At 38.4% G+C, this 25176-nt stretch overlaps 1 protein-coding gene across 2 annotated transcripts in view; it reads left to right on the top strand.

Annotated features, from left to right (window-relative positions):
* Positions 1 to 25176, top strand: part of MYT1L (myelin transcription factor 1 like) — a 385911-nt gene that overhangs the window by 298152 nt on the left and 62583 nt on the right. For both annotated transcript variants that reach the window (XM_063125114.1, XM_063125113.1), the window contains exons 8-11: positions 8247 to 9221; positions 15555 to 15689; positions 19064 to 19154; positions 22080 to 22187. In XM_063125114.1, the coding sequence (XP_062981184.1) occupies positions 8247 to 9221; positions 15555 to 15689; positions 19064 to 19154; positions 22080 to 22187 (1309 nt within the window). The remainder of the gene's footprint in view (positions 1 to 8246; positions 9222 to 15554; positions 15690 to 19063; positions 19155 to 22079; positions 22188 to 25176) is intronic.

Genomic DNA, 25176 nt, shown 5'->3' with positions numbered 1-25176 from the left:
CAGTGGTCAGTAGCTTGTGTCCCTCCAGATGTTTTGGGCTAAAACTCCCATCATCCCTCGCCACTGACTATGCCACCACAATGCCAGTGGTGAGGGATGATGCGAGTTGTAAGTCAAAACATCTGGAGAGCCATATGTTGCCTACCCCTGCCACAAATACTAATAGAGGTACTGAAGCTTAAATATAAATGGTATTGTAATATCTTTCACTTAATCTCGACAGCATATTTTCCATACGACCCAGTTGCTATGGTGTATTCCTAATATTGTGAAATGTATTCACCTCAGTGTATCCAGAATAAGTGGAGTATTTGTTATTTTAGAGATACACAAAGATATTCATACACTAAGTCCAGTCATACAGTGCCACAGACTTACTAAACATTGGTGTCCTTTTTTTCTTTGTTTTTTGATACCCCCAAATGCTAGCCAATACTCTTGGTTTTCTCCTATAATCTCTATGATATCCAGAAAATTATCATATATTTGTAGGACCACAAAAAAATGTCTAAAGCCTGCATTAGCTTTAGCGTTCCAACCTCGATATTGTCCCAGATTTTTGATGTATGGTAATATATATTCATCATTTTAGTAAATGTTTCCTTAGGTTTCACTTGGTAAGAAATATTTGATTGCATCTAGCAGGAACAGTGTTTTCATAAGGTTAAGAGTTTAACTGTGCGTTTGAATTTCCAAAACACCCATTAAAAATATATATCTCATAAATATAAAAATCCAGTCATACTTAGAGTAGACCCATAGAAAGCAATGGGATTGTTAGTAAAGATTATTTTAAATCCCACTGATTTCAATGGGTGTACTATAAAAATGATTATGTCTGGATCCAACCCAGATGTGGTTAATTAGCCTGACCAATACTAATTTAGATGTGTTAAATCCTCATGCTCTTTCTCCAGTATGGGCTTTTCTACACAAGTGATTTATTGTCCACTCGAGATTGGTCACTCATGGAAGTCACTAGTCACCCAAGTCTTTGCATAAAGCAGAACTTTAATTTTGCAGTTTCTCTTGAACTGAAAGATCTGAAGACTTGCGAGTTTCAATAAGATTAGTAAAATTTTAAAGGGGTTTGTCAGCAGATTTGGCCCAATGTGAAATCTCAAACAAATTTCATTTGTAAGTTCCTCAGGAGAAATATATGAGGTATTGCAAAGAAAACCAAAACGATTTCAGTAAGACAAGGGACAGAAGAAGAAAACTATGTATGCTCAACTTGAAAATGAATAGTAATATCATTGAACTAAACAGTCTGATGTCTAGTAGTGTCAGGATCAGGCCTGTTTTAACTAGTGGGGGGGAAGGAGTTGTGGGGGGTTACTGAGACTCAGAATCCAAAGAAGGAGGACCAGAAATTTACCAGCCAACACAGGAAGTGGGGAAGGAGATTCTCCAAGGCCTTAGCTAGACCTAAGGTTTATCCCAGGATCATCCTGGGGTCATCCCTGTTCATGTAAATGACACACAGGGGATCCCGGGAACAGGCAGGGACGACCCTGGGACAATCCCGGGATAAACCTTAGGTATAGCTAAGGCCCAAGATTCTTCAAGAATCAAGGATGAATCTTCCCAGCAGCTTATCCGCTAGAATGCAGATGGCCCAAGGACCATCCCCTCACTCCTGGGAACTCATCCTCCCTCTGAGGGGGAGGGGACATTGGAGTTGAAAGATCCCAGAGTCTGCTGCAGAATCAAGAGGGCAGAGTTGAAAGGAGGCGGTCCCTTTGGGTAGTGGCTCTCGAGATGTTCCTCAAGAAAAAACCTCCCTGATGAAAAGCACCTGTTAGAATCATGGGAACAACAATGCTTGAGTTGAAGGCAACTGCCTGGCTTTGTTAGTTAAATTAAGTTTAGAGCATAGCTCCTAGCATTCACACACCCTTCAGGTGAGAAGAGATTTTGTTTGTTGAATAAAGCTTTGTGGATTACACAGCAGATGTCTTTATTGTCTCATACAGGCAGGGGGCTTGGAATCACAACAAGTTGGTACCAAGTATAAGACACATGCAAGGAAGATTTCATAAATCAATAGTTTGTTGCTAGGCATTGTCCATAGATAGTAGAGAATTTCCAGGAGTATTCCTGAGGTGTGTTCCTTGAACAGTTCAATAGTGTTGGGCTCATTTTATAAAGTAGTTTAAATCAATAGAAATAACATATTTATGGTGATTTGTTTTAACCTATAAAATGTGAACATTTTCTTACAGATTTTAAAACTATGAAAGTTTTTTCTCTCCTACTTCTTAATGTCACAAATATCAATGGAAATAGTGTTTCCAAGTCTTAGTAAACCAAGTATGATATTAACAAGACTCTGGCTGCGTTCATATAGCATGATAAGCCAGAATTCTGGCTTATTGTGAAGGATCCAACATACTGGTGCACACTGCTCAATCACTCCCACTTGGCTCCTCCTACAAGTGGGACAAACAAACCATGGACCCTATGCTATGGTTTGTTTATCATGACATGTGAACTGGAAACTCTGGCTTGTCTCTTCTCAGGCAAGCCAAAGTTCTTGGCTTACAATTCTAGTTTGTCTGGGGAGAGACAAGCCAGAGTTCCTGGTTCACACATCATGATAAGCAAATCATGGTGAGGTTTCTGCTTTGTTTAGCAGTTCCTGCTTGCATTTGGAATTATCAAGCAGAATGCACTAGCACAGGGGCTTGTTCACAATTAGACAGAATCATTTAGAATTCTGGCTCATTGTACCATCTGAACACAACCTGTATCTCACCTTCACTTCAGAAAATCTGCACGTACTTAGTAGGGGTGTGCAGAGCAGGTCTGCTACGCCCCAAAATTCAGGGCAGAGCTCCGTTGAGGCAATCTCTGCTCCAATTTTGGGGGTGGGTCTGGCTCTTTACACCATCAATAACTTTCGGAGAACCGCTCCATTTTCGGATAACTGCTCAATGGGAATTAACAAAACTGCATACATCTCCACCATTTTTAAAGATAAAGATTTGAAACTTGGCACCCTGGTAGCTCTTAAGTAGTGCTTTAGCCATGCCAAGTTGGAAGCAGATCCCTTTATCCCTTGTTTTTTAGGATTTTTTTTTTAAAAAAAAACCCTCCAACCATTTTTCCCCATACACAGGCACACACACACACAGTATAACACACAAAGGCTGAGCTTGGGGGTGGGTCTAAGGTGCAAGGAACTTTGGGGAGTGGAATACACAACAAGAACTATAGCACACACACAAGAACCCAAGAAAATCAGAGAGACACAGAGAAAAACAAACAGTAACTCTCAAGCAGAAGCGCTCTCTCTCTCTCTCTCTCTGACTCTCTCCTCCTTCCTTCCTAACGCAGTGAACACCAGCACAGATAAGGGATTTATTTTTCAAAGTGTTTAGTGTGCGCGTGTGTGGGGTGTGTGTAATAAGAACACACACAGATACTAACGTACAAAGGGGGAGTCTGGGGTGGATCTAAAGTGTAAGGAACTTGGGGATAACTAATTACTAAGCTACTAGCACACGCACAAGAACCAAAGAAAACCAGAGACACAAGACAGAGAATGCAAACAAATAAAAAAGAATGCAAGCAAACAAGCAGAAGCACTCTCTCTAACTCGCTTCTCCTTCCTAACGCTGAGAACAGCTAGCAAAGGAATGCCTTCCAGGGCAAGGAAAAATGGCTAATATTGTTTGCAATCCCTCCCCCCAAGCAATGGGATTGGAGGAGGAGACTGTGGCTATTGGTTAGCCACAGATGTCAATCTCAAAACCTGAGCAATTTCCTTATATGGAGAACTGTTCCGTTGACTTCCAGTGACTAAATGCAAGCCTCAGAGAGATCCTAAAAAGGTCAGACATTTTGGGGGCAGTTCAGACATCCGATGGCTGTCCTCTCCACCCCGAAGATCTCTGGTGGTTTTAAAACAACCTACGATCCACTCGAGATCAGGCCACTGACAGACCTCCAAATGGGCGGAGTGGATTGCACACCTCTACTACTTAGGCAATTGTAATGGCAAATGTGTTGCTTCTTTGTGCACGGCTTCTGCCTGTCTTTCTTTTCTAACCACAGAAGTTCCTTTTTACTTCACTACATTGCATGAATCCTTGATGGGACTTTTCTCATTTTTTGTTGTCCATGCAATCTTTTGTTACAATTCACAACCATCTCAGTTTTTCCATACAAGAAGCTATTTCCTCAGATCAAGGCCCTTAGAATTCATGGCTGTGGAATAATCTGTGGATATGATGATTAATGAAAACCAGATAAAGATTTTGATATGTTAGAGGTTATGGTGACATCATGCTTGTGGCAGGCAACGTAATCCCATGGAGACACCTCAAATTGCAGCATCCCAATGCTGAGGCTTGTACAGGATAAAACAAATAGAGACTACAAATGGTTAATACATGTTTTCTAGAAAGATCGCTGCATTTTTGTTTTGTCTTTAAGTAAAGGAACCTCGTTTTTTAAAAAAGTAAGGTGGAGAACTGAAGCTTGGTTCAAATAATTTATTCCCTGCTTCCCTCATTTAAGATTTACAGTTCATACTTTTCTCCTCCACCACCGTTTTCTTTCTCTCTTTAGGGTTGAACGGGCAGGAAAGATGAAATGGATAGAACCAAACAAACAAAGTAAACAATGTTATAGTTACAGCTTTCATCACCAATACTCAGAAAGGAATTTACATGTCTTCACTCATACAGTACGTGACTCATATCTTGGGGTGTGTTTTTCACGGCCATATCTATGCAAAGTGTTGCACAGTCTTCCATTTATAACCATCACACATGGACCATCTACCCTATTTCTTTGATTCTAAGACACACTTTTTTCCCCATATAAACATCTCTAAAAATAGGGTGCGTCTTAGAATCGTGGGTGTGTCTTAGGTGGGTTTTTTTTCTGTTGGTGGTACTGAAATTAGTGTGCGTCTTACAATCGAAGAAATACAGTATATCCACAACATCTAATGAATCCAATGGCATTCATTGGGTAAACGGCAGTGTGCAAATGACAATGGGATATATCTGCCTGTGCAGATTAGTGGCATGCTGTTAAATTTAAACATAGATTGCACTGTAGGGGACTACTAGTGCAATGGGAAGTCTCAAAACATCAAGCACCACCCGAGATTATTGTGCTCTCCAAGCTGACTGTACTAATCAGTTGTTATGGGGGCAGAGAGGAAGGATGTACTTTAGTCATTCTTCCCCCCCACCCCACACACCTCCACTCCCATCTCCTGAGGTGAGAGCTGCTCTCAGAGCAGACAATGCCATGTAAGTGTGTTGCAGAATCCTTACTTGGACAAGCACAATGACCTAATTGTAGGGGTCACTCACACTTGCAGGGGTGGGAGCCTGCTCCTCCCCATTCCTAAAGAAAAGAAAATATAAATGCTGTCAGAGCTGATAGTGATGATCACATCTCTGACATACAACTCTGTACATGTACAACTCTGGGGGCTGGATGCAAGCTGCAGCTTGAAACCTGTTTCCACGTGTTGATTGGCATCTCAGGACTGGGTTACTGAACTGGCATTAGTTACGCTTCTGGGGGGGAAATATCTCATTTTGTACTAGCTCACAATCCTGTAATAGTTTCTGCAGTTCTTCTTGTAACTTTTTGTTCAACCTCTGACACAGTGGCGAGAGGAAATGTCTGAAAGCAGAGATTGCTCTGAGTGTGTGGCATCCTTTTCATTGTTTATATTCTGTTATTTTCAGTATTTGACCAGTTCCAAGAATTTAACTTTTACTTTTGGCAAATGATAATTTGAATATTTGATTTTTTATATTAAATCGCCTCTGGCATACCTCATGCCTTTGTTTTCCTATCACCACCACCAAACACATCAAGCTTAATATGTTTAAACAATTATATAAACTTTAGAGTTCTGTTACTAGAGCAATTCACAAGAAGTTTCTAGAGTAATTCTCACAAAAATGTTTGGATGCTTTGCATTCAGGTAAAAGTAGCACAATATGCAATGGTTTCAACATGCCTTTGGACCACCACAATTCTAATTAATGTCGTTACATAAAAAGTGAACCAAATTTATAATGAATGCTTTGTATGAGAGAGGACTGAGATTTCGATATTACCTGCTGTCTAACTACTACATAGACTACCATGCGACTAGACTTTGAATGTTTAGATTTGTTTTTGCAATTTTGATTTATTCTTTTGTTAATTGATTTGGAGTGATTTTTTTCTTTATGTAAGCCAAGGCTAATATATTGTACTGTGAAAGATCTGAAATTCTCTATTTCTTCTTTATCTCTTTCCTGTTCTCTCCCTCTCTTCCACGTTCTGTATCTCCCTGCCCCCATTCTCTCAATTTTAGCACCAATCCCAAATGTTACGGATTTAAAATTGTTAGGCTAGGTATTCAACTATTGAAAAATAATTTGCATTCATATTATTGAATGGATGAACTAGCACTTCTGCCAGTATTAACCAGTATAGCTCTACTAATTTCTTGATTTAGACGAATTGAGAATTTGGTTAGGACATTTCAGTTGTAATTAACAAATACCCTTGTTTGTTTGTTTTTTAAAATGTGTTGTGTGTGCATGTGTGTTTGTGTGCACAACAGGGACGGGGATTCCTTCTTAAGTATGATAAAAGTGAATAGTACAAAATGTCCATTGTCATGGCAGATGGGCTATATGTAGAGGGAGGACTTATACATTGCAAGGGCTGTCTTGGGTGTGAAGTGTATCACACCCATTGCTCTCACCTGTGGATCCCTGTCAGTGAGAATAAGGATGAAATCCTATGCATGTTTCGACAGGGGGAGGGGAGTCCTACAAGAAAAAAAAAGTTGTGGGAGTTTTTCTGTCTAAACATGTATAGGATTGCACCTTAAGCCACTCAGTGTCAAGTGGAGGACAGATTTTGCCCACATTGCAACTATATCCTTAAGGATAAGGGTTCTGTCCTACTTTTCCCTCTGGGAGTCAATAGCAGACACTCACTTACGTGGGGGGAAACTAAAGGGATGCTCTACTAGGGGACACCATAGGGGAAGATGGTGTTAGAGTGTAATGGAATGGTGAGGAATGGCTTTCATACAGAAGAAATACGCTTGATGTGTGATGGAGAGAAATTGTTAATAACAATTATGAGTTGATATGTTTAAAAATATGTGACAGAAGTCCTATGTTTATGCTACCACAAGCCTTTTAACAGTTCTAACAGAGGTGACAGAATAAATCTGTTATGGAATCATTATATGAGCAGGAATATCACTAAAATGTCACCTTACTATGATGTGGCGCTTAGGATAATAGGCACTCACAGCTATTTTGTGAATACTAACTTTGTAAAAGACAGATTTTTAAAAGGTCTGAAAATACATATATTTGCTTCCTTTATTTGGACATACAATTAAAATAATTGCTTAAAATGTATGTGTATGTCTTTATATGTTTATATTTTAAAATTAAATACTTAGATATGTAAAGGTACTCCAACATCCAGCTTCTGACTATTTGAAACATCCACCTAGCACCATGCAGAGTATGATTGTATTGGGAAGATTTGTCTGAGTCTGGTTTCAACCCAATATTATCAGTGTGTATGGATGCTTATATGATTTTATTTAATTTTTTAGATATAGGTAGGTGTGTGTGTGTGTCTATGGGTGGGTGGGTGTAAATGAGCAGTATCAAATAATGCCCACCCACTTGCACAGTGGAAGACTAGTGGTTCCCAAAGCAATCAGAAATGAGCCCAAATGCTAGTTTCTAAAAGGGCATGGATCAATAGAGCTCATGGAAGGAAACTCTGCTGACCAGCCTGGTTCAAGGAACTAGCATTTCCACTTGTTTCAGTGCTTGACTCATGAAGTGTTACTTTCCTCTTGCGCAAGGGTGGATCCTAGGAGCACAATGGAACCAGCAGGAGCAGAGCAGACATGTTGGATATTTGTGTGTGTGTGTGTGTGTGTTTGCTATGTATGTTTGCTATGACTAGTAATATCCCATTAAGAGATTAGCAGAGTAAGTTAATGTTCTTTAGCCAAGGTATGAAAATGTCCTTAAGAACAATCCATTTTCTTAATTCTGAGGTCTAAATTTAAAGTAACATGCGTTTTCTTAGTGCTTATGGACTACTGTATGCTAAAAAATAATTGACAGGCCGTTTGTGTTCTTTCCATGGTAGTGCAAAAACAGTTCCAATTCTAGCCACTTTTTTCTTTTCTTTTCCATTTCTCTTTCTTTCTTTGTTCCTTTTCTTTTTCTATGCAGAAGACCATCAAATGAATTGTCACAATACTCGAATGCAAGACACAGAAAAAGACGATAACAATAATGATGAGTATGATAATTATGATGAACTGGTGGCCAAGTCATTGTTAAATCTTGGCAAAATTGCAGAGGATGCAGCATACAGAGCCAGGACAGAATCAGAAATGAATAGCAATACATCAAATAGCCTGGAAGATGATAGCGACAAAAATGAAAATGTTGGTCGTAAGAGTGAGCTGAGTTTAGATTTAGACAGTGACGTTGTTAGGGAAACTGTGGACTCGCTGAAATTGTTAGCACAAGGACATGGTGTAGTGCTTTCAGAAAATGTTAACGACAGAAATTATGCAGATAATATGTCTCAGCAAGAAAATAGGAATATGAACTATGGAATGCTGGGGAAGCCTACAAACAATGGGCTTACAGAAAAAATGGTGGAAGAGAGTGATGAAGAGGTGTGCCTCAGCAGCTTGGAATGTTTGAGAAATCAGTGCTTTGATTTGGCCAGGAAACTCAGTGAGACAAACCCGCAAGAAAGGAACCAACAGCAAAACATGAATTCTCGCCAACATGCCAGGCAAGAAGATGATTTCCAAGGAAGGACACCTGATAGGAATTATTCAGATATGATGAATTTAATGAGGCTTGAAGAACAGTTGAGCCCGCGATCTAGAACTTTTTCTAGTTGTGCAAAAGAGGATGGATGTCACGAAAGGGATGATGATACCACCTCTATTACTTCAGACAGGTCTGAAGAGGTGTTTGATATGACAAAAGGAAACTTAACACTACTTGAGAAAGCTATTGCTTTAGAAACAGAAAGAGCAAAAGCCATGAGGGAAAAAATGGCAATGGAAGCTGGAAGGAGGGATAATATGAGATCCTATGAGGAGCAGTCTCCAAGGCAGCTTTCTGGAGATGACAGGAAGTCTAAGTCCAGTGACGGCCATGTCAAAAAGCCATATTATGGTAAAGGTAATATTTCTATCTAATGAATGTTGCATTATGATGGGATAAATCTTAACAAATCATGCATAGCATTGTGTTGTTTGAAATAAAAGAGCTAATTATAAAACTTGCAAAACATATGTAATATTTCAAAGTAATGTAACTTATGCTGAGGTACAAAAATATACAATTTTTGGAGAAACAAAGGAAATAAGCATTCATGCCTCAATAAGATGATCCTGAAATGCTGAATATGTTTGCTGGTTCAAGTTATAGTTTGAAAACTAAAGGGAGAACATCTTGCATGAATATTGAAACTCTGTGGGGCAGTTAGTCAATTAGCAGGAGAATGCATATTTTTATAGACTGGACTGTGTGGGGCATCCTGATTTATAAAATGATCACCAAATGGTAGTCATTGATGAAACTTCTCCCATATAAAATGTAGAGTTGCTTGATCGAAATTGAACAGTATCAGGATGACCGATAACATAAGATAAGGGCAATGACTGCACATTAATTATCTTAAATAGTAAGGTAATGGAAACCATTTGCTATGCAAGGCATGCTATGTCCTGGGCTGAGATCAATAGCAATTTCTTTCTTAAAGCATTCCACTTCACTAGTTTCATGCCTTTGTGGAAATAGTTAAGGTGCTACCTTAACAATAATCCAATATACAAAACCAAGATAGACAAAACATTGAGAATTACCCCTAATGATGTTTTATGTATAGATATAAGTATGTAGCATGTAAATATGAACATGGTATTTTTATGAGTGTATACTCTTGTAAAGTGTCTAATATCCCCAAGAGTTGCAGAACATTTTTCACTTCCATTAACTTTAATAGGAGTTGGGAAATCTACATTATTGAAGAGAGGTGTAAACAACATGCTAGGCTCTCCATAACATCACTTTATTAAATTGTTAATGCTGTGTTTTTATATAATAAATTTGATAACAGGGCTATAAATTTTGATTATGAGATTAAAACATTATTTTCAATAAGTCTGCACAGGAGACTTTTTTTTCCTTATGCAAAATTTGTAAGGCAAAAAAAGACCCAAAGATCCCTCAGAGATTTCTTTTGGAAAAAATTCTAATTTTTATACCACTGTCATATTATACCACTATCTGAGCTACTGACTAAAGATGCAATCCTATGCATGTTTAGACAGAAACAGTCTACATCTCCCAGCATTCCCCAGCCAGCTGGCTGGGGAATGCTGGGAGCCGTAGGACTTTTTTCTGTCTAAACATGCATAGGATTGTGCCATAAGTCTGTACCAGTCCACACAGTATATTTTCTGTACATGCAAATCACTGTTGGGCACACAATGTATGAACAAATGTAACATGTGGACAGAATAATCATGAATACAGTCAGCAGCAATTTGTATGATTGGCAAGAACTTTCACCTACTTTCCTCAGTTATGGAAATTGCTGCTGGTTGACACACCTTTATCCATATAAATTCATTTCCAGGAATGCTCACATTTACAAAACAAAAACATGAAACATCCTACAAAAAGTAATTTACTTATAGTTCAATATTGATGATCTTTACTATTACAATTAATGAAAAATTAGGCTTTTTTATCCAGTGAATAAACAGTTTTGGTAAAAAACTGGATTTTGTGATGTGCACATTTTACTAATAATATTTACCCTTATAAAATTTAAAACAGAGCCAAGATAATTCTGATAGTTTAAAATATTAGCACTTTAGTAAAGATGAATGCTGAATTTAATAGAGGCCACAAGCAATATCTGGGTCTGAAGCTACATGATGAGAAAAATTAATCTCAGACTTGGGGACCAGATCCATTCCTTGTTTTAGAAGAGCACTGGGGTAGGGGAGAATCACATGCATTCTTTGCTCTGCTAGACAGATTTAAAAAGAGAATGAATTAAAGGTATATCCTTTTATATAATTCATCATCAAGTATATATAACCCTCCAAACATGTCAGCAACAACTCTTGGAGGAGTTGAGTGATACTCATCTCAAGGAATATACTTTCACTTTAATCAAGTGAAGTAGGAGAATCAAAAGGAATGCACAATAATTCTGTTTCTCTTAAGTTTGCAAGCTCTGTTGTGATGAGTTCCAAAAATCAACGAGAGAGGCCATCCTTTCTCTAGGTATATGGTTATTCCATGTTGGAAAGCCTGTGGGTATTTCTGTCTCCTTCACTCCTAGACCCACCACACAAAAAAACATCAGCTCTGATAATATTGCAGTAATTGACTAGACAGATGTCTGAAGATAAGGGAAGGATCCCCTGCTTTCTGTGTAGTACAAGGAAAATATTTATAACAGACTATGACCCAGTTTGCATGTCACAGCGGCAAAACATGGGTTAATTAACCCACAATTTGCCGGGAACGTATGGAGCTCATGAGTCATATTCAGTTTGAGAAACAGTCTATGAATGCCCTATTGTTTATGGGTTAAACAACCCAGAGTTAACATTGGATTTGTTTAGGGTTAACTCTGGATTTTTTAGTCCATAAACAACCCAGAGTGTTTTGGTTTTCACTTTACACAATGTATGAACAAACCAATGTATGTTGGTTTTCAAACTGGAAATGGCTTGCATGAGCCTCATGAACTCTGCACATCCCTGGCAAATTGTGGGTTAATTTACATGGTGTGTGAACACACCCATTCATAACATTAAACTGAACACCAAAACTGTTAGTTTCAAACCTACTTTCAATATTTTCTTACACAAAAATAGATCAGACTATTTCCATTTATTTGCTTTTTGGACCAGAGAAACCAGAAATGGCTTGCACATGCCTCATGAACTCTGCACATCCCTGGCAAATCATGGGTTAATTACATGATGTGCGAACATGCCCATTCATAATGTTAAATTGAACACCAAAGTATCAGTATCAAATCTACCTTCAATATTTTTGTACACAAAAATAGATCAGTCTATTTTCATTTATTTAGTTTTTGGACTTGAGAAATGTACTGGTAGTAAAACTCCATATAGTCACCTGGAAACAAAACTATTGTGATTGGCTCATATAGTTGAGCCATATAGATACAATCCTACTCATAATTCTTATGAGTAGGTACATTTGAGTTCCAGGTTAAGATACAATCCTATATGGTTTAGCTCTGTGGCTAGCAATGATTAGTAAGTAATACCCAATGATGATGGTGGATTTACTCAATGCATTACCTAATTATCTCTGATTAAAAGATCTATGTTCTTTTGGATTAAGTATCTGGAACTTGTTGCCCTTGAATATTGTCACATGAAATAGCAATGCCAAAAACACAATGTTTTTATTGGTTGCATCTCCTCGCCCTGACAATAATATATCTAAAAGGGTTTTCTGCAAAGAGTTGTATAAAGCTTTATGTATGCAAATGAATGGTATGGCTGTCAAGAGGGAACCTCAGAGACATATAGACAGGCATTAATGTGTTCTGTACCCAGTTCCGACACTTGATTTCTTTGGTGGTCTCGGGTTTAAATGATCTGTCTCACCTTCTAGAATTGGATAGAAATAGCCACCGATATGCGGCATTTTAGCATTTTGTGTAGCTCTATAAGAATTTTATGACGGAAGGTCTTATTAAATGCATTAATATTATATAGCACAAAAAGTGTGTATTTAGTTAGTTGCCCTTTTGTCAGGAAGCCCTGTCATCCAAGTTAAGCTAAAATGTTTGGATTTAAACTATCAGAGTAGACCTACACAACTTGTGTCCCATGCAGCCTCCCTAGCCATGTATTATTGCCTGCCAGATGTTTGACAACCACCTTGTGTTTTGTAGTTTCAGGCATGCAACAGAAGCAGGAGGCTTATTAGTCTCTTGGTGGTGGGATTCCATACACGGCTGGTGCGGTGTATTCTGTCACAAAGTGTGGAAAGCTAGAACCAGTGCACATGAAACTGGATGCATGGTGGCCACTTTAATTTGCATGTGGTGGCTCCCAGCTCATGGTGAGCAAGTCATGCAAAGCATCTGCTATGTATAAAACTAGACCGTTTACCCACAACCATAAAGCCCTCACTGAGTGTCATAAGAAGCAAAACTCTTCATATGCCTCTCATTTCACTCTTGGGAGCTGACAGCAAATCCATGCTCAAGTATAGAGCAGAAGCCACAAGCCCAGGGCTTCCTATGCATTGGCTCTGAGTTGTGGATCAGTTTGAAATGTATCAATAGTTAGAAATAATTAGAGACCCCGATAAAGGGAATATAATCTCTTGGTTTCATCTGTGCTTTACATACTAAAAGGCAAACGTCTTAAACCTATCAGAACTTTGAACTCTCAAATAAGGTTTGATTTGAATTAAGACCTCTGATGTCAGAGAAAAGGGGATAACAAAATATTATTCGGAAGGAAATTAAAGTCAACCTGGAGCTAAGAAATCACAAGCCCAGGTTCAAAAACATAGTGCTGATAGACATTTTTTTTAATTGCTGTAAGGAGTATGAATTTTATGGAATGGTCGAGAATGGTCAAGGTTTTAATTTTATAAGAGCCAGAAGCTTATATGCTACATTGCATGTATTTGTTTGATACCTGGATATAAATTAGTTCTAGCTTCAAAATATTGCAACTATGTAAAGTACAATGTGCTGACATGGAGCTTCTTCATACAATCCAAATTCAGTTTGTTGCCTCAGAGTAGTTACCCTGAGGTAACTACCCTCACTGACTATCGTGAATTATTCAAAAGTTACTGTGTTTCTCTGCACACCTGAGACCAGTTTCATGCATAATGTTTTTAGATGTAAAACACAGTTTTAAAAAAATATGAAGTGTGCATTTAACAAATATTTAGGTAGGTGCTTTTCCAGGGAAGTAGGATGGCTGCAGCTGCCTGTTGAGTGTACTGAACCACATATGGCTTTGCTGCAACACAATTTGTGCAATGATCCTGAGATGATAATCCTGATATTTACACAATCATTTAGCTGGGGATAAAGCAATGGTGTCATTACCTTGGTAGGCAATACCAATACTCTTTTGGCTGATTTCAATCTCTGATTCACATGGGCCTAACCACAGGAGGGAGAGTGGATACTGGAAAAGATTTGTTCTATAATATGGGGTACTGGAAATTGTCCATAGTTCTTCCATCCACAACTGCTTTCATAGCTGGTCTCCCTCTCCCTTCAATGCTTGTGAGAGACGAAAAACAGAATAAGAGTAAGCAAGACCCCTTCTGACCCCGTCTTTCCTTTTTGGATTTAGTTTCCTACCCCTCATTCCCAGAACCAAAGTTAATTTCCCTGACGTTGGAAAGCTTGGGCTGTTGCAGCCTCTTATAGCACCCTTGATGCTGACATAGAGCAGGAGGAAGAAGACAAGCAGGGTGATGATGAGAAGGGCAATTTCAAGGAATAATGTCTCCTACTCTTCATGGCCACCCGTCCATCCATCATTCTGGATGTTGTTACTCTTCTGATAAATTCCCTTGAATATGCATACAAATCAGAGGTTGAATTTAGCTCTCAGGATGTTAACCCAGGATAACCGATTGTGTAAATGTAAAGACAAGGGGTACTTTAGTACAACCTCCACCCCCATAACAATATGCCACTGAGATTCCAGATCTAATTCCAAAGCAATTTCAGCAGTAATTCTATTGCTTTCTTGGCAGAAATAAAGAAATGCTTAGATTAAGAAAAAATCACTTTCATAGGCTGTTATGCAAGGAAAACAGCAAAATGTAACTCTTCGTTTGAATGTTATGAATATTCAAGCATAGTATGTAACTGTCATGTGCCGAACTAAAAATAAGTAAGAACTTTAAAAAACAAACAAAACTATACTAAGTTTTCATTGGAAAGAAACACCCTTTTGTGTAAGTTCTAATATTCCATAACAAACTTTTGGGGAAACAGTGTTGTCAATTTTAGAATGCTATTGGAAAAGAATACATTTGCATTGAATCTTTGAAGAATTTTGGCAGGGAGCTGGGTCCACTATCATCAGGACTCTGAATTCCTCCCACAGTAAAGCTATAGACTTCAATACATGAGGCAAATAGTGCCAAAACAAAGACAAAACCGAGCCAGCTTCTACCCTATAGCTAATGATTTACAAAAGTATATTAATCAAAACTGGTGTGGCTTCGCTGGAAGAAGGTCACTATCCTTTACCCTCCATGAATGGGAACGTCTGTGATCATAGGAGCCTATGAAGAAGAAGGAGGAAGCAGGAAATAAAAATGTTTAAGCAGTAGCAGATGTGTTTTCTTCCAGTGTTCTTTAAGAACATTTTCCAAAGAGTAACTGATTTCATTCAATGAACCTTCATCCATTTGGAAATCTGAAAAACATCATTCACTTGACACATTTGTTGTAAATTATAGATCCCTCAAGAACAGAAAAGAAAGAGAGCAAATGTCCTACCCCTGGGTGTGATGGAACTGGCCATGTAACGGGGCTTTACCCCCATCACCGCAGTTTGTCAGGATGCCCACACAAAGATAGGGTCCCTCCAGAAAGTAAGTCCACATTGTTTCATGGAAACTGGGGATAAACTCCACACAAATTTTTCTAGCATGCATTAAGAAGCTTTTTCTTTCTTTCTTTTTCCTCCCATTTTTCCAGTATGATATGTCTCAATTTAGCAACCTGTTTTGTGTTATATTTACATTTTTTTCTTTATTTCATCATTTTCACATCTATACTAACCTTTATGCTTGAAGGAAGATGTTTTAAAGCTGTATTCTTTGATTCCGATAGTATTAGGGCATTTCTAAACAGCTGATTTCTGTCTACATAACAGGTTTCCCCCCAAGCTAAATAGTACAGCTTTTAATTCTGAGTATTTATAGCCACTGCTTGAATAAGGGGGTGGGGGGCTCTTTTATCCAAATAAAGGAGCAAATGCTCCTTTCAGTTTGAAAATTTGCAATTGAATTCAATTTTAAATTTATATACATAAATTTGAAAGTGATTAATTAAAATATTTGACCATCAGAAATATGATTGACTTGCAATAGTACATCATGGCATTAACGTTCATGCAAAAATGCTGACAAGATAAAAGGGGGGGGAAGTATGTTAGGAAGAAAAAACAACCAGCTGCCATAACTCTCTTAGGTTATGAAGAATTGTCCACATGATTCCTCAGAAAAATATACTAAACAGATTAAGGGAGTAATGCATATTTAGACAGAAAAAGGTCCTGCAATTACCCATGCTGGCTGGGGAATGCTGAGAATTCTAGAAGTTTTTCTGTCTAAAATGCATAGCAGTGCTGGCATAGCACCAGAGTCCAGCAGGTCCTCAGCATTGTGCTGCCCACCTGGCTACCACCAAAGTCCCCCCCCCCGATAGCCACTTGGCTGTCACCACTGTCTCTCACCCACATACCAACCCACCCACCTGTCAAGAGTCCCCTACCCAACTACCCACTGCTGCTGCCCTCAACAACCCCTCACCCACCACCACCCCTCACCCACCTGCAGCTGATGCTCTCAGCCACCCACCCACCACAGACCTTCGCCCACTGCCCCACACATTGCTGCCAGTGATCTAGACAACAGCTCCTCTTCCTCCTCCTCCTCTTGCTGGCTCCTCCTGCAGGTCCTGTGCACAATTTAAAAAGTGTGGGTTTTTAAAACTTGAGTTTGAGTGATTCGAACAATCAGTGACAAAAATACTGCCGTGTGCCCTCATTGGGTGTGTCTGGTTGGTTCAGATCATTGCTACTCAAAATGTACTTTTTCTTTAAAAAGTGTTCTTTTTAAATGGGGTGCTGTGGGGCCTAGCTGCAAACTCAGCTATGGCGTTTCTTTTCGCCAGTGGGCCTGGCCAAGTGGGCAAGGAAGAGGATGGCAGTTGGGGTAAGGTTGTTATACCCATAATGGATGTGGTGCAAACAGTATCCCTGTGACACATTCTCTCCCATCTTGCCATTATATTTAGGAATACTTATCACGTTATATAGCATTGTCACATGAGTTTCACTGTCCCCCACCATATATCATGTTTTACCATTCATGATATGTTTGGGGGTAAATATCTCAGGCTATTCCTCAGTGGACATCAAGAGAGTAAGCCAATTCGTTCTCTTCCTGTTCTTTGAGAATTGTCATTATTGTGCAGCAGTGAATGAGTATACACATAGCGAGAGCATGGGAAACTTTGACTCTAGCACCCAATGCACTTACGCAGCTTGGAGTTAAGTGTTATGAGGGCTTTAGCTCCAAAGTAGTGTCCGATTACTACAGCGTAGTGTCACTTTTTAGAATAAAGATCACAGAAGGGGAAATTCCTTTAAGGAAACACCGCTTCTCAGCTGGTTTGTGAATTTAGCTGATCAAAGGAATTCAATTTCCAGTTTAGCAAGGCCTATAATTTTCTCAAATGCAAATGTTTACTCAGTTGCTTAAAGCGGTTCATCTCTCCCCCCTTCCCCCCCCCTCCGTAAACAGTAAACATAAAGCATTTAGGAAATGTTGCCGATCAAAGAAGAATATAGCTTTAAACGGTTTGCATGTTCAGTAGTGACAAAAGTGAAAAAGGTGAGATCATCTCTCTCTCTTTTTTTTCCCCTGACTCCTGCAGTGCTGGGCTTGTAAAGCATGTTTCAAGAACAGCTTTGAATAGCAGGAATTCCAGAGTGAAGCTTTCACATCTTTAGTACACTGCTAGTGGTGTGGTGATGGTGATGAATGGTGGTGGTTGTGACTATTCTTTAAATCAATATGTACAGGTTCTATTCCTGATGTCCTTGGCTTTCGTGTAAGCATTAAACATTATTTCAAGATCGGTTCCTTTAAAATATAGCATAATTTTGTGTTAGCCATTATGTAATGGTGATATGGATTCTTGTCACACACATGCACATAAATTGGTCACAGCCTAATTCCTGTCTGCACTGGGGGAAAAATAGTTTAGCCCATAAAGGTTTTATTTATAAGATATACACCTTATGAGTCAGTCCAAAGTTCCCTTTGGCCCTGTATTGAATCCACAGTTTTCGAGATCTCCAGGCTGGGATCCTTGATATTTCAAATCCCTCATCTGGAAATAGTGGAGATACTCTTACAAAGTACCCCCCCCACACACCCATCACTGAATTGCAGCCCCTTCCCAATGCTTGCTTGGTGGTGGAGAATGACAACCCTGTTTGTATAAACCAGACCTATTGGCTCCTTATATTCATAATTTATCACTCCACCAACCTATTGGCTTTAAAACGTGCTTGCATTCTTTGTTTCTATTTGTTTCCCCTTTTTGACCCATTATAAGAGCTGTAGATTGAAAAATAATATTTTTAAATGACTGTACATGTCAACATGACTATAACTGCCATTGAACTTTAACAACCAACAGTCCTATGTAACAAAGGCAGTTATGACTGGGTTTCAGATCTCTCTCATGCCCTCCATTAATTGCACTGAGGTGAATTCAATGCCTCAGAATTCGCATACATTTTATGCTATACTGACTCCAGATTCTGAATGCCTATTTTGTGTACATAAATCAATTCATTCTTGCATATATGCATCTTAAAACTGTTTCCAATCTCCAACTTACCACTGTGCTGTTCAGTGTTTGCTCAGTGCTTATGTATGCAGCCTCTTGCTTCACTGTCACACCAGACACACATTAATTGGTAGATTCCCTTCCCTCCATAACTCTTAATGTATTAACCTCATCCTATGTTAACGAGTATAGTGCTACAACACCTCTTTCCCTCACCAGGCTTTATTGGCTATACCTTTCACATGTCTATTTTCAGGAATGCTGATCATTAATTAATCTTGCTTTGTACTAAAATGGCTTCCTACAAACTGGGACTTGAAATCTTTTTTCTTCTTGTTGTTTCCACACTCTGCTGTTTCCTTTACTTCTCCTTGTCAAGTTCTTGCCATGCATGAAAACGTACTTAAGTGTCCTACACCAGGCTGCACAGGCCGGGGCCACGTAAATAGCAACAGGAATTCTCACAGAAGGTAAGAATGTGCTCATTGAGTTATACTACAGGCAGATACCACCAGATACCATTTCACAGCTACAACACCTCTGAAACTCAATCTCTCTCTCTCCTTCTCTCTCTCTCTCTCTCTCTCTCTGTGTGTGTGTGTAAGTGCTTTGGGCCTTTATTTAACTTGAACAGATTGACTGATGTGTTTAGTTTGATGGTGTTTTATGGCTTACTGTTTGAGAGGATTAACTTTGGGACACAATTAATTCAAGTAATAAGCTAAATTTCAAAGCTTATCACTGTTTGCTTGCATTCGTGTTTCCTAAGCCAGAATGATATACATTGAAAGTTTAAATTATTTTAGCAGGCCATCAGTGGTGTCCTTTCGTGGCAGGAGGAGCAAAACATGCTCTCCCCAATATTTTAGGATACAGTTGATTATTTCTCACCTGTATTTCTAGTTACCTAAGGTACCAAAAAAAAATTTTTTTTACACCAATGCTCCACTTTACAATTTGCATTTAAATATATTGAAGAATTAAAATGCTCCACTTTACAATTTGCATTTAAATATATTGAAGAATAGGTCTCTTAACCATGCTATGGATGTTGATCCCTTCTCTGCTGTCTGAAATCTCCTTGCTGCCCTACTAAAACCTAAAATGGCAGCCCTGAAGAATATCACTGAATATAGTAAAAGATATTCAGAACCAGAACAGAGTTCCTTTACATCCTCTTAGCCTACTAATCTTTATTGTTCATGACATGCTCTAGATTATTAAAAAACAGGAAATATTGTGGAACAGGAAATATCCAGATAGTAAAATCCTAAAGCATAAAGGTCTAAAACACAGGAATTATTTTCAAATGATCTTAATATGCTACGGAAAAAGGCAAAATGGCTTTCTGAAGTGGTCCCATTCAATACTGTGGAAGAAACAAAATAATTAAATAAGCCCTAAAAGGCTCTTTCCTCTTTTAAAATCACTACAAATTTTATAATTTCAACTTGAAGATAATGTGCTAATTTCCAGACAAAGGAGAAGGAAAAAACAGGTTGAGGAAGAAAAGCTATATGAAACTATGTAAGGATTCACTCTGTGGAATGGTCATGGCTTTGATGTTATCACTGGGGAAACCTTAGGGCAGCTTTCCACACCTGGTATCCTTCAGATGCTTTGGACTACAACTCCCAGAATTCTGATGGGAGTTGAAGGACAAAACATGTGGGGGGCACATGGTTGGGGAAAGCTGGCTTCAGAGAGTTAACATTATGTCTTTTCCACAACCTATCGAAGCTGTAGGATTATTATTACTTCCAATCTCAGATCCATGATTTTTGAGACATCAGGGAATATTGTCTGGTGCTTCCTCTTTTGTTTTGCATTATTAGATTCTCCCTTTCAGTCACCTCTGTCCTGCTTCTTGGCTTTAGGCTAGCCCACCCCTCCTCCCCACTCCCTTTACAGAAATGTGAATCACTTTAGGCCTCAGGAAGGTTTAGAATGAAGTTGCACTAATAACTGTACCCTGGAGGGTACTGATACCCCTTTTACTTTAATATAAATTTCTTTTGTTATTGTTCAAGTGATATTTAAGTTTCTTCAAATTACCAGATAAAGGCAACTGTTTAACCCTTCCCCCTCTCCCAACATAGATCCACACATGATTATATATGATAGAATCTTCTATCCCAACACGTATGATTACACATCCACATTTAGCAGCAGACACAAACCAGATAGGACAAAATGGTGGCGCGGGGTGGGGGGAGAAAACAACAGGGGATAAAGTAGTGGGGATGAGTGGAGCTCTCAGCTTAATACAACAAATCACGCCAAAAAAGTTTTTTAAAAAGGAATCAAGATTCTTATTTTCCTGTAGCTTCTTGATGACTAAAGGTAATCTCCTCTAATCTAATTTCTGTTGTAGAAATTTTGAGATCAGATAAGCACACCGCAAGTTATGCTCAGAAGAACCACGCAGTGATAGTGTTGATATATGGTGCTTTCAGTATGTTGTTTATTTTCCCATAAACCTTTTCCAGCAGAAGCAAATTTGCCATGCTCTGCTAGTTCCATATCCTTATGCCTGGGATTTTTTTCCAAGGCAGTTTCCATTCATTAAAGAACAAGTATATCTTCTTTTTTCCTTCTAGGCCAAATTCTGTTCTGAATCATAATTACCCAACCTAGTTTGCAGGTCAAGTCTAACCATATTTACCAGGAGTAAGTCCTAATGGATTAAGTACTGCTTATTTTCAAGTAAGAAGTTTTAGGATTGCAGCCTTCTTTTTTTTAAAAAAAAAAAAAATATCACCGCTCAACAACTGCATAATATGTTAACATGCATAATTTGGCCTGTACAGCATTGCTATTAAATACTCACCATAGCCATTTTAATGACAAATTTTTCTAAAGCAGACAATACTGTTGGCAGGATTGCTGGCAATTCTGTAAGAGTATTGGATTCTGGATTTTCAAATTTGCATTCTGTATGCCTGGCAGCAGTGTTCTCCTGCACATTCACAAGAACACTAAACTAAAGTGTAACTTGTGACCTATCAAGTTGAATGCAGCTCATCAGCAATTCATTGTGGCTAATCAACAGCTCATTAAGCTTTGGTTCTGCAAAACTGATGGCAAAAGGCAGTGATTCTCAAGTACCTGGCATGCCACAATATGTATCTGTGATACTGTAGTTGCTTGATAAGTCACAAATTCATCAGAACTAGACTCTTCTAATGTACAGTGGGAAAGGAAGTCTTGCTTTCTTTTTTATGATGTCAGCCCTGTGTCTTTAAAGGCAGAGTTGTGCATCCTGGAGGAGTAATGTAGAGCATCAAGGCATAGCTATATATTTTTTCCAACAAGCTTCTTTCTTATGCTTACTAAGAAGGGCTCTATGAAGCTATTCAGGACACGACAATTACATTTTCTTTCTGTAATTGCAGCCTCTCGGGATGTCCTATTGCTGCAGCAGAGAAACTGGCTAAAGCTCAAGAGAAGCATCAGAGCTGTGATGCATCCAAATCAAACCAGGCATCAGATCGTGTCTTGAGGTATAAAGAGTTGCTCTAACACTTAATAATATATACCAGATTAATTGCATAATAAGTTAGCCTGAGCACTAAAAATGATCTCACCCTTGAAGAAGTGTTTAGAATTAGGGCTTCTGGATCCTGTTCTCAGCATTTATCTGCCTTCCAATATACCCTGGGGGTGGGTGGGTAATGTTTTTTTGGCAAATATCAATAAAGCTGAAAAGCTCATTTTTGTCTTAGGCATTGTTTGGTGTAAAGCTGCCTGCTGGAGTTCTGAATCTAAGAACAGTGTGAAAAAAAGTTGATATCTTTGGGAAATAAACTAATATTTACCGGTAAGTCTTGTTTTTTCCAGCAGGCGTTTACTAGTAAATATCAGTTTAAATGAAAACCAGAAGCCCTATTTTCAAAATTGAGTTTGCCAGTATGAATTTGTAATTGAAAAGTGTATCGGTTTTAGGTTTAAACATTTTAAAAGACCCACTGAGGATTAGTTCTTATTCTTTCTAAAAAGTATGCTAAAGTACACCTTCATATGGCTTACAGTTTTATTACTGCCAATAATTCAGAAATCATCTCATTCTTCAGGAATATAGGCTATATTGTTTGTCCTGTGCAGGCATTTGCTTGATGTGGACAAGAAAGGTATGGTTCTGGGGAACTTGAGAGTCAGATTTTTAAGGCATAATATCAAAGGACAATCCTTTTAGGTTAATTCCTGTGCTGTGCAGATCTTCGAACCGCTGCCATATTTTCTAATGATATTCAACAAGAGTGAATTTTGAAAGACATAGTACTAGAAATCCCATCATTCCCCTCCAGGCTTTCTGTGTCAGAAAACCACAATTATAAATATTAACAGGATGTCTTAATTGGAATTTAACAGATTAACTGTACAATCCTATGCATGCCTATTCTGAAGTATCCTATTAAATTCAGTGGTAAATATGCGTAGGATTGCAACCTTAGACTCTGTTTTCTTACCTCACAGTGACATCTCTAATGACCATTCTTTAGGGACCCTATGAAGCTAGGTCATCTGAACAAGTCTGGCCAATACCGGTGTATAGCCAACATGTTCTCCTTGAGTTCAAATTTCAAAGGCTTTGTGGGCTATTTTGCATGGATTATTTCAGTGGGCTATTTTGGATCCCTTCAGTCAATTCTGTTCCACATGTATCTACTACATACAGTGATGTTAAAAGCCATTGTGCCTGGAAACATATCTGAAGTTACCTTTAGCATGCTTTCAGGTGTCATATTTATCCAATGGTAAACTAGATGCATTATCAAATATGGTGTCATCCATTCACTCATAGTAGCTACTATCCAAAATTACTTTTACGCTGCAAACCTTTACACACTTACCTGGGAGTAAGTCTCATTGAACGCAGTGGTATTTACTTCTGAGTAGACGTGTATAGGATTGCACTGTTGGTTTTCCTTTTTAGTTTTAGATCACCACTGAAGTTTCCAATCAGTTGTCAAAATGCACTTCATATTGACCTGGAACTGCAGAGACCTAAAGAGGTTACACATGTTTGCAAACCTTCCCACTCTTCCATAATCTGGGAAACTGAAAGTGCAAAGCATGATTAATGGTACCTTGTTCATGGTAAATGTGGCTACTAGAAAGCCAAAGACTGCAGAATTTTACTGTTATCTTCTGTGGGGAAAATGGTAATACAGTAAGGTGTATACTATCTACTACCATAAGTATTAGTGTGGCTTCCCAGGATTATTTACCAAAGACAAGACACGTGGCTGATTTTTCTCATTGTTCTGAAATATTAGGTGGCTTTATAGATGTAGGTGTTTGTATTCAACATATTTTTCCAGTTTCAAAAACGTTTTTTGGGGAAAACTCCTTTGCTATGAAAGCAAACAAAACTATTAAGCTCTGCCATTCTTGTTGCTAGGAGGAAATTAGCACACCTAGAGTAGCCTTATTGTGATGTTAGAACAAGTTTTTCTTTAGTGAGAAGTCAAATGCCAAATAGAGGGGGCTTATTGTTAAAAGCTGTATCTGAAGTTTTGACAGATTCTGAAGTTTTGCTTTTGCCCTTGGGACTGTCATATCACTGTCACCTCAGATTTGACTTTTCCATTGGCTTTATTTTATACATCTATTTAAGATGAACATTCAAAATTTTGCCCCGTAAGTTATGTTTGCTATGCACAAGTCTACTGCTCTATTCCATCTTCTCTGAATTCAAACAGTGTAACTCCTAAGGTATTTTTTGTTTGTTGCTAGATCTCTTGGCTGAAAGGTCATTATTGGGAATTGTGTGCTAGCAACCACAAAATGCCTTTGGCTTTTACATTTTCAGACCTAGCAAAATGGTGGCGCCATTAGCATCAGGAACTGCAGCAACAGTGGCAGTCTGGGCACTAAGTTACTTAGCATTCCCCATAGATTTGTCGTTTCCTGGAAAATACCTCTTTCCCACTGCAAAGGGAATAGACTGCATTTAAAATGTATTTTTGAGAAGAAATGAAATTTATAGAATATGCGATCCAATATAAAAATAGAATTTGTTATGGCATGTAGTATATGAATGTTATTTTTGTAGTTAAACACAACTTATGTTTTATTGATTTGGGTCCATATTAGTACATGTTCTGGCCCAAGAGGTTTTCTAGAAAGTAATTTTCTATACCAGAATGTGAAAGAAAATCAAAGTGTACAAGTAATAAAATCTTGTACTTCATTTATACACACATCTTTTACTTAAATTGCAGGGGGGAATATTCCAGAAGTCTAAAGTAGTGTTATAAATTATTTTTTACAAGCCTCTTTGAGAGGCACAATCCCAGTCTATATTATTAGACCATCTTGTAATAAACAAACTAATACTGGGTCTGCCATCAGAACTGATTGATTTTTTTTTATAAATTTGCATTTTTTTGCATGTCCCATAACCTTGTAGGGAAAGCAAGGGAGGGAAAGCCTTGAGATGTTTCTAATCATACGTGTGGTATTGCACACCATGATTATTATTTTTGT

Source organism: Elgaria multicarinata, chromosome 4 (genome assembly GCF_023053635.1).
Source record: "Elgaria multicarinata webbii isolate HBS135686 ecotype San Diego chromosome 4, rElgMul1.1.pri, whole genome shotgun sequence".
In the NCBI taxonomy this organism is placed as follows: domain Eukaryota; kingdom Metazoa; phylum Chordata; class Lepidosauria; order Squamata; family Anguidae; genus Elgaria; species Elgaria multicarinata.
The sequence above is the reverse complement of the archived record's forward strand: the minus strand, read 5'-3'. Positions and strand labels throughout refer to the sequence as shown.